The sequence below is a fragment of the Cygnus atratus genome, chromosome 1, assembly GCF_013377495.2.
Source record: "Cygnus atratus isolate AKBS03 ecotype Queensland, Australia chromosome 1, CAtr_DNAZoo_HiC_assembly, whole genome shotgun sequence".
NCBI classification, from domain to species: Eukaryota; Metazoa; Chordata; class Aves; order Anseriformes; family Anatidae; genus Cygnus; species Cygnus atratus.
In genome coordinates, this window is record NC_066362.1 from 54,035,543 (window position 1) to 54,049,531 (window position 13,989).

At 38.5% G+C, this 13,989-nt stretch overlaps 1 protein-coding gene across 19 annotated transcripts in view; it reads right to left on the reverse strand.

Moving 5' to 3' along the window:
• TNRC6B (trinucleotide repeat containing adaptor 6B) overlaps positions 1–13,989 on the reverse strand; it is a 144,991-nt gene that overhangs the window by 95,875 nt on the left and 35,127 nt on the right. For 16 of the 19 annotated variants that reach the window (XM_050709597.1, XM_050709636.1, XM_050709619.1 and 13 more), the window contains exon 4: positions 7,460–7,527. The exons of the other annotated variants lie outside the window; for them this stretch is intronic. In XM_050709597.1, coding sequence (XP_050565554.1) covers positions 7,460–7,527 — 68 coding nt within the window. The remainder of the gene's footprint in view (positions 1–7,459; positions 7,528–13,989) is intronic. 19 annotated transcript variants of the gene reach the window in all.

Below are 13,989 nucleotides of genomic sequence, written 5' to 3' on the forward strand. Positions count from 1 at the left end.
AGCAAAGGTGGGGAGAAGAAGGAAGAAATCAAATTGTCCTCAAGGAAATAGCAGTACAAAGGCAAAAAGGTAGAACAGTTTCTTTAAACTGCATTTCCTTCCAATCTCAGGAACTAACTTTGTAGTATGTGTTCTTCCACATCAAGGTGGGAGACAAATCACAAATGGAACATTTAAGGAGCACTGTGGACTTACAGCATTCTATATAACATTTAATGTATATATTTAATACAGACATCACACCTTTTACGTTTCTACATCACAAGTACGTGCTTGAGAAGGGCAACATAGAAACAAACAGATCTAAATAGGTTTGTTTATATTTGTATTGTTTGTCTGTTTTATCTAAATTTCTAAACATAAGAACGTTAACAGATCAACTTGTAAGCAACTCATCTCTCTCCTATGTAAGACGCCCCCCCGTCAGTTTCTATCTAAGTAGCAAGGGAAAGCTGAAAAGAGAGCAATTTCCAGCCATCCCTATAAATGATGCATCAGAAGGCAGTTACCTCAGGCAGCTTCTGAGGAAGCATCAGCCTAGGAAAGGGGTGGTGGGGAACATCCACTAGTCAACCAAACCAAAAAAGACTTCTTGGACAATTAACCTGATCTTAATAGTGTCCGTAGCTAGTTTACTTCCTGAAAAGGGACTGGAGAGCCAGGGGTGGAGTTTGTCTCTCAAATAAAGAGGCTCTGGGATTTTAGGAATTTAGTCAGTATACAATTACTCTCTGCTTCGAAGTACAGTAAACTGTACAGTAAGTTTTTGTTAGCAATTAGAATTACTACTAAATTATTAATTAAACTGGGAATATGTGACACTATCTACTCTGGATGTTTTGCAATACCGTATTTATAAATATCAGCAAACTGGAACACGAAATATACTTTTTTTTCTTGGTTTGGGAAGACAATAAATATGAAGTCTCTTGATCAGATTAGACTGCAGAGTTCAGAAGCAGCTTTTGTGAACTTCCTACGCAGCACAAATACAGATCGTGGAAAAAACAACAAACTAGCCTGGTCTTACCAGAAGACATCTGGAAGAAAACACTGTAAAATCCCAGGGAAAAGAAGTGTCATACTATTCAAATGTAGAATGCATACTGTCCACAAATCTTTTCCTCTCTCCATATTCAGCAGTGTGTAGGTTAAACACAGGTGGATAGTAAGTGGGAACTTTACCTCCAGAGTGACGTTTGACGTGTGATCTTATATGTTGTCTTCTTTTTCCTCAAGTCATCTAGCTTCTGCTTTTCCACATATTAAAAAGATACTTGCTAAATGACAGCATACTAATGGCGTAGGTTAGCTGAGGTACATGAAAAGCCAGTATTTGTTCATGACAAAGTAAGACACAATGCTGTATGCTTTGCTGCCTCTTAATACAAGGTTTGAAAGAAAAATGAGTGAGTAGGTGAATCTGGGTAACTTTAAAAAAATGAAATTACAATTGAAAACATTTTCCAGCATTTTCAAGACTAGCTTGCAGAAGTGAATGTCTGATTTTTAATGATTTTTGCATAGAATACTCAGACTAGAGTTTTCCTGTGAATACCTTTAAGCACAAGAAAAGTTAAAAAAAAAAATAATAAGTATAGCACTAACTGATAAAACATGGAAGAGAATTGATGGAACCCTTAGCATTTAAAGTGCTGAAGTCTTAAGTATATTCTGCATATTTTTGTAGTTATTTTGGTCTGAAGTACTGTATTTTAAGAAGTGCAAGCCAGCTTTTTCAACATTATTGACTTACTGGTCTTCTGGCTAAAACACAGCTGCTCTCCAGCTAGAGTTCACTGCTGCCTCATCCATTACTACCCACTCAATTGCACAACAAGGGGCAATGGTTTTCTGTGCCTCGGGCCCCTCCCTTACACACACAGGTAGAGTCGCCTTCAAACACAAACTTGTCCCGCCACACCATCGCAGAGTACGAACACTTGTACAGTATGTAGCTGATGAAAGTATTCCTGAATCCTCACCTAGATATTCAATTTTTACCTCAAGTGCTAGTTTTGTGGTCTCCTGCCCTCCCATATCCTTTCACATTTCCAAGGATGTAAAAGAAAAAAACAGTCCAAGTCAAAATTCTCCCACTCGTATGCCAACACCAGAACTAGTCTGAATTATTACCAGAACTGAAGCATGTTCTTATACATTAACAGAACCACAACACCCTGTGACAAAAATGTCTAGTATGGCCACTACATACATAGTGCATGTCTCAGCGGTGCCTTGTTTGGACGTTGGACAAAGGACTTTTTTTGGGGGGGGGGGGGGGGGGGGAACGACATGCAGTTTTGTAGAGGATTTATCTAATGGGCTACTTGTTCTACGCAGACACAGAAAAAATAGCTACAACCTTTAATTTTGAACATAAGCGTTGATGTTTCCAAGGAAGGGCATAATTTACCATGAATTTCAACAGAATTTGAGCTGACATCCAAATTAGGTATCCCAAATTGGGTTGATAATCTGAATTAGGATTTGGAGGTTACTTTAACAATATTAGCATGAATACTTCCAAAATCTTCTGTTTTGGCTGGCACTGTCAGTAAATTAAAAAGGTGTGGAGATACTACAGACAAATCTCAATACCTTTCGTAGTAAGGAGTGTCCTTAAAACAACAAACAAAAACCCTGTTATGCAAGTACTTAGCTACAGTTTACTTTAAATTTGCTAAGAACACGATTTCATGCTACAGAGAGAGATTCTGTGGCTATGGGCCTTCTTGGAAATTTAACATTAAAGAGACCCTTCACAAGAACACTGCCATACTTTGTAACATCGGGCATTCCCAGCAGCCAAACCTGTTAGCTTCAGGATATACCACTGAAGACTTTCTATAGTTTTCAGCATCAGTATAAAAGAGTAATATTAGTTGATTTATGCTACCGTGACAGCGAGGCACATAATAATGGTAGGTTACTGAAAATGAAGGAAGACAGGCCTATTAACTGGTTCCTTAATTTGACTTACAAAGAAAGGCTGATAGCACTTGCTTTGTCTTAAGACAATCGAAGCAAGTGGGCCACAGGGAGATCCTTCTGCTTAGTAAACAAAGGTAGAGATTAAGTTTTAGTAAAGACTGAGCCGGACTTTCAGACGTGCATAATGGAAGGATGAAAGGCAACAGACTAATTGCAACAAGAGAAATTCCCACTGAATATTAGGATTATTGAGAGTGATTGAACACTGCAGGAAATTGCCCAGAAATGCTCTAGAACAATCCTGAGCAGCCAGATGTAATTGTGAAGTTAGATCTAACCTTCAAATCCCCCTCTCCTTTAACCATAGGATTGGATAAGATGACTTTCGGAGGTCCTTTCCAACCTAAATTACTTTATTAGTCTACAATTCCCCTTTCCAGACTATATGATTTTATGTATAGCCTTCTTTAAATTACAGTGTGATGTAAATCCAGAAAGACATTGAATATTTCTTCTCAAGTCTTAAAAAAGGATTTAAAAGAGCATGACCAAATTTAAAACAATAATTTTGTGATCTTCACAGCTGCAATCTCTTTTCTGGCATGACTGCAGTTTTGTTGCCTCAGAATCCACATAAACCTGTCAAGCCAGGGAAGAGGCTATCCCATATGGCTAATCAATGATACTTAGTAAATGATGATCTTCTTTTGCTATCCTTCTTGCAGCGTGAATCACTTCCAGATGTACAAATTACTTAGGTAGTTGAAAACACCTCTATAAAACAGCAGGTAGGGAATAGCCAACTGAGGTGCATCAGACAGTGGTAATAGCTTGGCCTACCTTGCAAATAAATGTATAAACTTGGCTCCCTTTTTTGTCTGAATAGCTGTTGCCTCCAGCAGCCCTCTCCAATGTGTCAGTCAAACATTTATTTTTTTTGTTACAAAATGAGTTTGTTTGTTTCTTACTTCCCTTTCACTAATAGATCCAGGTGTGATCTATTACTTCAAACCTGCAAACTAACAATTTCTCAAATGCACTGCACAGTCCATGGTGGCCATCATCAGCCTCAGGCCTCTGCACGAGTCCATGCAGAGGTTTCAGAGTAAGGTGCAGCCCTCACTGCTGCACAACATGCCAGTCATATGACACTGGCACCGTGCATGAACTGCGAATCTTTCACAGGACTTGAGACAAGAATGCCCATTCCATATTTCATTTGTACAAAGGATTTTGAATGGTTAACTTCATAAATAGCTTCAAGTGAAATTACTTATATTTATGTTGTAAATGACCAGCTTGAAGACCTCATGCACCATCTAAAAGAAGAATTCCTCCCCACAAAGCTGACAGATACTAGCAGACAAGAGTTCAGTTATTATCCACATTTTAACCAAAAAATCTTGAAATGCTACAAGCCTACAATAGGTTTGCTTGAGAGAACCATTCCAAACAGCAAAAGTTTTTGCAATTAAACCACTTTTTAAATACCAGAAGGTACACTTAAAATACCAAGTTTTTACCCAAGTCATACTGAGCTGAAATACTCTGTTGCATTTCAGAAACACAGTGCCAGAAGTTGTCTGTGGGTGCTGGCTCTTTGTAATCCATTATGCAGCTGTACTTTTGCAGATGACATTTCAGATGAGACCAAGGCTAGGCAAGAGCTACTACTTCCACTGGAAGTCTCTCAGAAGTATTTTTTTTTTTTTCATTGCACATTCAAACCTTATTTGAGTCCCCTGGAACGCAGTTACATATTAAGAAATTGCTGGGTTTGCCTAAGGTTAACACTTGCTGACTGCTCCAGCACTCTGGTGCAAGTTAGCTCCCTCACAGGTCAGTTGGTGAAACCTTATCTTCCAAATGCCATGGCAGTACACTTATCCAGATCAAGGTATGTATGAAAGGCAATTAAATTAACAAGGGCAACTTTTCAGAAAAGCAAATTAGAAGTACTCAAAAAAACAAAAAAAATCTGCATAGCTGCAGAGGGAGTAAACTCTAGGAAGTGCAACGAACAGCTGGAAAGGGAAGGACACATCTTCTGTATCGAACATCTGATTCTGCATGCAAACTTACTATCTTTTCATTAACAAGCTCTAATTTTAATTCAAATCAAACAGGAAGACAACAGTAAACACACACATACACCGAATCACAGAAATGTTGAGGATGGAAGGGATCTCTGGAGATCATTAATCCCACCCCCTTGCTCAAAGCAGGGTTAACTACAGCAGGTTGCTCAGGGTTGTGTCCAGGTGGGTTTTGAGTATCTTACAGCATGAAGAAGGCACAACCTCTTTGGGCAAACTGTTCCATTGCTTGACCACCCCCAACAGTTTAAAAAAAAGTTTTTTATTTTCCCTCTTACGTTTGAGTGGAATTTTCTGTATTTCAGTTTGTGCGGTTGGCCCGCTGACACTGCTCTGAAGAGTTTGGCTCAAGCCTTCCTTCCACCCCTCATCAGGTACCTACACACATGGGTAAGTTTGCCCAGCCCCAACCCTTCTCATCTCTAAATTGAGCACTCCCAGCTCTCTCAAATTCTCCTCATTTGCCAGATGTTCCAGCCAGTCTGTGGCCCTCTTCACTAGGCTTGCTCCACAACGCCCAGATAACGCCCAATGGAAGTAATATTACGAAGAGGCAATTTCAGATTTTTGTTTTCCTTTTGAAGTCTGTACAAAAAAAGATGTGAAGACAATGCAGCCTTTTTGAAATAAATTAAGGTTATACGTTACTGGTCCTTTTTGTGATTATCATCTGTTTATCCTCGATGCCAGAACAATGTCACTTAAAACTTTTAAGCTCTATATAAGCAGACGATTTTGTTAGGTAGATGAAAATTTGAGATTGTGCATAGTAAAAGATTCAAGTGACCAACTAAAACTGAAGAGCAATACCCACAACGGAATATTCCTGGCATTACACTACAATTGCACAAAATAATTATCTTAATCTCTTAGTTGCATTACTGAAATTGCACTTTCAGCTTTTTATCAAATTATTGTTTGATACACAAACCACAAATTTATTAGCTTTAAAAATAAAATACCTCCTGCCTATTGCTGATCTCATTCTCTTTCCAGTAACCATAGTTTTGGAGAAGAGGGAGATTGTAAGGCACTTGAAAAGCTCTAATTAGAAATCAGGTCAACTGTAAACTAGCTGTAGCTTCCACGTGCACCTAAAATAAGACAGCAAACAAAAGGCCAGGATAAATCCAAGACGACATCCCCCATATATTCACTCTAATAATGTGTTTCATTATACTACTATAAACCAAAATAAGCAATTCAGAAGAACAGAAATCTAACTCCTATGTTTTATTTGGACTCTGATTTCCTTCTGGAACTTTCTGAAAGTTTCTACTTCAACAAGCTTTGTACCTCTTGGTACCACAGCAAGTTGGGCAGTCTGAATAGAAAGAAATAGCAGCAATTACTTTGAGAAGTTTGGCTCACTTCCATGATGGAAAAAAATGTGCATGCTCAGCACTAGAACTTCCCTGAGCTCATCTTGGCTACCTCAGAAACATTTTCTCACTGTCGCAGAGGCAGCGAACGTACAGTTGTTAGCTTATCTGAAAGGTAAGGAAGGCCACCACCTCAAGCTGAATCCCAACCTTTCTGCACCAAGTATACTGCTGATCGAAGAGACAACAGAATTCCTTTTCATGAAGAGGCATCCAGTTAGGCACAGGGGAAAAAAAAAAAAGATTTGTGCTGTGGATTTCCCAAAGACCACTTTCTTGCTTGCTCCGTAAGGTAGGTCAGGTAAATCATTTAGCTGTGATACCATTGTATTATCATTGCATTAGCTCAAGAGAAGAATACAGAAGACAGCCATCGCTGCTACACACCTTTAGGACAGAGCTCTGCTCTTCTGCTACTGGATTTCAGTCTGAAGTCCTATTAGCAAAAGCTGTTTCCTCCATGCCTCTTACTGATGGAAATGTCTTTTTTTTTTTTCCTCTGATCAAGCTTTTACCCCTAAAGCACTAAGTACTAGCATCTTAAATTGTTCATCCTTGAAAGACCATTTTGTTTACAATTTCAGTTCCTTTATTAAAACACATTTTAAAGAAGGCTCATATTTCAAAGAGGACTAATCTACCATATGCACACCAAGAAGGTGACCCTGGTTCTATCATATTTCAGATTACTTCACCGAAGAAGAAACGTATAAAAGTTTCACATACAAATTTTCACTTTAAAAATAAAAAATGGAACTCACTGCCTCAGCGCTAAGCTTCCAGAACGATTATCCCGTTCACAACAAATTCTGATTTATCTTCTGAAATTGCAAAGCGTACTTCTATGCTTTTAAATTTAAGGCAAGTCAACATCCTGATTTATTTCTATTTATTTTTAACAGCCACCATCCACTATTAAATAGGGATATTTAATGAACCAAAAGGGCGAGCACCAAACGAACAACCAATGTTTCCAGCACATTAAAACAAGAGTGCTTCACACCATTTACTATGGTAAGGCCCTTTTCAAATAAACGTGTGACTCACTGTTTGTTTTCTTCACCAGGAGGTGGAGTCTTGCCATGCCCCTCCATTACAAAATCCTCATGTTCCATCTGCAAAGGCAAGCATTGCAGGTCAGAAATTGGTGGAGCAAAACGCACATCACCTAAAGTGGCCCTTTTCCATATGCAACAACTTAAGGCAGCCACTTTATCAGAGCGACTGGTCCAGAACAGACCATGTAGTTTCTTAGCAACATATGTACATCTCCATCCCCATTGCTATGGTATCATTTTATAGCACAGTTCTCAGAAAATCTTAGAAGGGAAGAAGAACGATCTAATGGCTATCGCAGGAGACTTATCAGTCAGGGTATCTATGTTCTAAATCTTGCTCTGTTATGGGCTTCCTTCATTATTCTGAATAAGTATGACTTCTACCGCGCCTCCTCTTTATGTAGGTATGAAATAGGAATTTTTAAAAAAGTTGTATTTGTCTATGAAGATATCTCTCAAAAAAAAGATTTTTAAAAACTTTATTAACTAGAGATAGAAACTGCTGTAAAAGCTGTGTATTATTTGTGAAAAACAACTTTATTTGAAGGACTTTCACTGCACACGCACAGCTTAGTAGGGTTAAAAAAAAAAAAAAAGAGGCCTAAGGGAACCTCAAATAAATGCTGTTCCAATGACAACATAAGGTAGGCATTTCCTTTGGCTCACATGATAAAAGATTCCAAGGGCACTAAGGAAGCTTTCTGCTTAATTGTTTGCTTTTTAAATACAGTTTTAGCATACATTTTCAGTAATTTCGTTGGCCAGAAAGGGGAATTATATTATATTTGATCATTAATTATGCACGCTTCATTTAATTACTTCATTCAGCCAGAAGTTTTTGCAAAGGTAGCAGAATATTCTCTTTCTACAAAAATTCAACACATGCACTTAGTATTTTACACGAACACCCAGGCATACAGTTAGCAATGCTCTACTTTGCATGAAGTCAGCAATCAGGCCACACTGAGATGTTCAACAAGCCATACAACAAATAGAGCAAATAAATCATCATCACACACAAATCCATGACCCCCTACATTTGGGAATGGAAAGTAGAGTACACTATTCTATCAGAAAAGATAACATTCTAGTTATTCATTTAAGGAGGGAAACAAAACCAAACAAAACCTACACAACAACACAAACCAACCAACCACTTCCTCAGCCTTTCCCTTGTGTCCCTTCCCAAAGAAGAGGCAACTTGACTCATTTCTACCTTGATCCCGTTGACAGGTCAAAAATACTGACAAAAAACGTTATGTGCACACTGACATCTAACAGGGCTAACAGAAATAATGTTATTTGCCTGTGCGGACACAGCCCTAAGCAAAATCACAAACATACTGAGAGGCTATAAGCTGGTAATGAGATCCAGAAGACAGAGTCAATCAAGTAAGTATATGAGGTAATTTCACATTTGTGAGCATGTACCCAATGTGATCCAGAGTCAAAACAGTATTTTATTTAAAAGCAAAAGTTTGAAAGCAAAAGAATTTTGCATTTCCATTCCCTGAGCAACTCGCACTTTTACGCATTTAGTCTCACCATATCAAACACATTAAAATCTGCTTGTACTTTGGTCTATGTCTGCTTCTCAGGAGCTCTAACATCTGCACTCAAACTGCCAGGTGGAAGGGAAAGGTATTCCACTAATTGTATTGTTGTAGATGATTAAAAAAAAAAAAAAGTAGGACAACTGGTAAAATAGCTACAGATTTGTGGCCACATCATAAAACAACATGGTTCTATTGAGTGAGAGTAAATGTTTAAGGGTTATTCCTATACAACCTAAATTTTAGCTTGTTTACTCTGTGTTCAGGTGGGTTGAGGAAAGCCTCTTGCTGGTATGAGACAAGCACAATTCACATGAATGGTAAGCAAAGGAACAGTTTGTGGCTAGTACCAGGAAGAAAATATGAAATATAATGTTTGCGAGTAAAGAAGAATTGCATACAGCATGTATAATGCTAAACTAACGAGATTCCCATATAAAATAGAAATTCAGTTTAATGAAGCTGTAGAAGAGGAGAGATTGTAAAAGATCAAGTATAAAACTAGAAAGACTTTAAAACCAACAAAGATTTGGAAAGGAATGGGAATTTATTTTATTAGATCATAAACAAGGAATCTGGATGAGAACTGGAACATCTAGTAGGTCACCAAGACAAGGCAATTGCCAAGGTGTTGTCAATAAAACTGTTGCTTTACTATGAATTTTAAATGCTAGTGGCATAGCTCTTCAGGCACATTGTTATCTAGTATGCATATCTATCAAAATTACCATTATAAAGAGGAAAAGTAAGCAAACAAGAACTACAAATACCCTGGGTTAAAAATAACATTCTCGTAGGTCTAGACACAATCTGTTTCAAAGCAACTTCAAAAAATTAATCTACCATCTACCAAAATGTTAATCAGTTTAATTCACTTCAGACAGCAGGTAAAACTATCTGAAATGACTAAAGCCTACATTATTAAAAAAGAAAAGGAAGAAAAAGAAGAAAAAAGAGCTTAGCTTGTAACTTAGAGAAAGGCAATGGCAAAGTTTCTCAAGAAGTTCACAAAGAAAATTAGTCACAAAGCAAGAAAAAAAATCATGAATGTGGAAACCGTTGAATTCACAAAATAAAGATTAATTTGTAGGTTTTCACTGCGAAAAAAAACGCAATGGAATGCCTCAAGACATGGTCACTTTAAGAATTGAGTGTCAGGGAACTAGAATGAACAACTGGGCTGGTAAGAAAACAGCTGGGTGGTCAGTCTCGGGGTAATACTTACTGGTTGCACGCTACCTGGATGCTGTTAAAACGTGGGATGCTGCATGGGTCTGTCCTAGAACTTGTCCATTGAACATCTTCATCAATGGCTTGAAGGACCAATACGGTGTACTCTGCTTGAGTTTTTAAGATAATGCCAACTAGCGTGGACAGGTCCAGTCAACATTCCCAAGGGCAGGGCTGCCATTCAGAGGGACCTAGACAGGCTAGAGGAACGGACCTAGAGGACCTATGAATTCAGAAAGGACAACTGCAAAGCCCCAGACCTGAGAGGCCCTGCCAATGACACAGGCTGGGGAATGACTGGCTAGGAAGCAGCTCTGTGGAAAAGGCCTTGGCAGATGGCAACTGGATCACGAGCCGGCAGCATGCCCTGACAGGAGAAGCCAACAGTATCCCAGGCTTTACTGGTAAGAGCCTTGCCAGTAGATGAAGGAACTGATTATTCCCTCTACTCAGTGCTCAGTAGACCATATCTGGAATAATGCACCTAGTTTTGGGCCCCCCAAGAAAACACAAGAAACACATCCATGAAGTGGACCAGCGTCTGCAGCAGAGACCAGCAAGATGCTCAGGGGCTGCAGTATTTGCCCTGTGAGGAGAAGCTGAGGGACCTGGGCTTGCTCAGCTCAAGGACAGCTTCGGGGAGACCTAACAGCAACCCGCCTGCACCTACAAGGACGTCAGCAAGGAGCCAGGCTCACTGCAGTGGGCCTGGGGGAACAAGCAAAAGTTGGAACAAGAGAAGTCCAGACTGGATATGAGAAGACTTGTCTTCACCATAAAGACAGTCAAGAAGTGGAAGAGGTTCTCCTGAGAAGTTCTGCAGTCTCCATGTTTCAAGGTTTTCAAGGACAGATTACATAAAATCCCTTGTGAACTGGTCTGACCTCACAGCTGACCATGCTTTGATCAGGAGGTTAAACTAGAGCCCTCCTGAAGTCCCTTCCAATCTGAATTTCCTGGTGGATCTTACCAACACAAGAACAGTTTAATGTTGAGAGGTAACAGAAAGAAGAAAACACTACTAAGTTACCAACCCAGAAGGAGTTGCCACTCCAGTATGGAAAGGTCTAAGAAAAGTCTTAGGAAGTAGTTAAGTAATAAAAAAATATCCAAAAACAAAACCACCAAAAAAGAGAAAAAGTAAACTATTCCATATTTCTTCCCACATTACTCTTCAGCAATGACTGTAGCAGGGCCATAGTATGTCCTTTTTTAGATTACTGCCTACGGGTAGCAAGCAGCTACTGCAGGCTTAGAAACCTTCTACCATGCTGTAAGACTGAGAGCTCAGAATAAAGAAAGGTCTGAGGCAGAGAATAGATTTTACATGAATAAAGCTCAACGTTTGGGCTTCAGATCTCCCGTAACACAAGACAACATATGACTGATGCATACACAAGAAAATAGTCTGACAACGTTGTAACATGTCCCTCCTTCACTACCACAACATAAATAAAACCTAACCTACTCAAAGAGCAATGTAAGATACACAATTAATTGTAAAATATACTAATTAATAAACTGACAAATGATTTGTTGTTGTACAAACATGGCTCGCAACACTGAATTTTGCAAGTCCTCGTAGAATGTATGCTTTTATATGTCTATATAAAGATAATTATTTATTTGTGTACTAGAGCATTACAAAACATGAGCAACACAAGCTTTTCTGTTTCTGACAAGATCATTTTTACAAACTCAAAGGGACAGGGCTTTGAGCAACTGGATCTAGTGAAAGATGTCCCTGCCCACGGCAAAGGGGTTGGACTAGGTGATCTTTAAAGGCCCCTTCCAACCCAAGCCATTCGATGATTCTCTATACAAGGCTATTCCATAGGTCTGATCCTGCACAGCCTCTTTTTGCAGAACCCTGCCTCTAATTTTCTCACTTATCTGCATATGGTAAATATTATTTCATGATCAGTGATATGCGTTTTCACTTTCAAATTCTGATTTTTTTTTTTGTCAGAAAAGGCTACATGATTTAGCATTCTAAAAATCCTAGAATAAGTTTAGAAAGTCAGATTATACATTTTCAGCTTTCCCTGACATTTGAGAGTGTAAAGTGCTTTACCAAGTAGTTCATCTTAATTTAAAGAGACGCCTCTGACAAACTGCCTTCTGAAAACAAAATTAATGAACAAACTGACCAAAGAACATTCCATGGACATTATTTACATATTTTTTAAATTACTTCTTAGGACCTAGCTAATTTATTCACTAGATTTATTTTTGAAATTAAAAAGCATATAAAGATTTTTAGGTCTTATTTTCCCAATGACAACAGTAGCACCCCCTTGCAGAAAGGATGAGAATATGGTATTTAAAGTTTTGATTAAGTGACTACCTGTGGATGAACTGAAAAGAGGAACAGCACTTAACAGCCAAAATTAGCTTGAAATATTTTTTTCTCCCCAACCACAGTTCTTAAAAAAATATCTATGGACATTTCTTCCCCGCAAAAGTCTCTCAGCTTCTCTTCAATCTATCATCATGAGATCACGTCCAGCAGTCTTTTCGCCTTCTTTTTAAGGAAGCAGGAGTCCAGACTCCCCACTACGTTTCAGCAATACACAGCAACCACATCAGACCCAGTAAACCGCAAGCATTCTGAAAAGGAGGAGTATTCAAACTCTTCAGTCTCTTGACTTACACAATAGACAGGAGATGAAGTTATCCTGAATATGTAGAAATAGTGTGGAAGGTTCAAGGTAAGACAAAACTCTTGTACCTAGTGCATTTCTCCCAAGGAAAGGAGAAAAGCTGGAATGGCTGAGGATCTTAGGCACGTTAGTTTCTCTTAAAAGGACTGCAGGGGGAGCCATGGGTTCCAAGAATCAGAGAAAGCACACTCCACACCTGTTTCTCCTGGCAAGAGGTGGTAAAGGCTTCAAGATTCTGGCAGCTGGAAGCAGGAACCAGAAATAGACCCTTAAACAGCAGGGGGGAAATCAACAGAAAACCTGCATCTATTAAAAAAGGAACCACAAGTTGTCAAATTCTTTTTTTTTTTAATTTTTATTTCAAAGCATTTTTTTTCCCCCCCTTTAAAATCCAAGCATCTGTATTTCCACATTTTGACAAAATATATTGAGTGTTCTAAATACATAAAACAATTTGTATTTTTGTAAGTTTCAAAAGCTATTCACGATTAAATACCTCAACACTTAGTTTCTGAAGAATGAGATATACTAGAAGGATCTCAGACATAACTAAATTAGTACTCACACCCCCCCTCCAAGCAGTGCAGCAGCTGTTATCAGTTTTATATACAATTCTTTCTAAAAAGATCTTCAGTGAAACCCTAATGGATTTGATTAATGAGTGTACCTAATCTGGAGTTCCTAGATAAAGTCAAGCTTGACATATTTTGAAGGGTCATAAAGTTTCTACACCAAAACTCTCATCTTTTCTGAATGCTGATTTCAGAAAGCACACTTTCCTAACAAGATGCAACAACTTCATTAAATATCCTAGCCCACCAAAACTGAACTGAGCGTAAGAGAAACCAAATACCTTCCCAAGAAATAGGGAAGATTTCTTTGTAAGAAATCCTAGACTTGTTATGAAAAGCTACACATTTTAAACAGTATTTTGTCTTTTTCCTTCACCAGCCATAAAAACATACTAACACAGCTTGATGCGACAGCTATCATCACTATCTTTTTCCACTCATTCAATAGGTCATTCTCATGACTTTTTTTTTTTAATTATTATTAATAAAAAGACTAGTCAG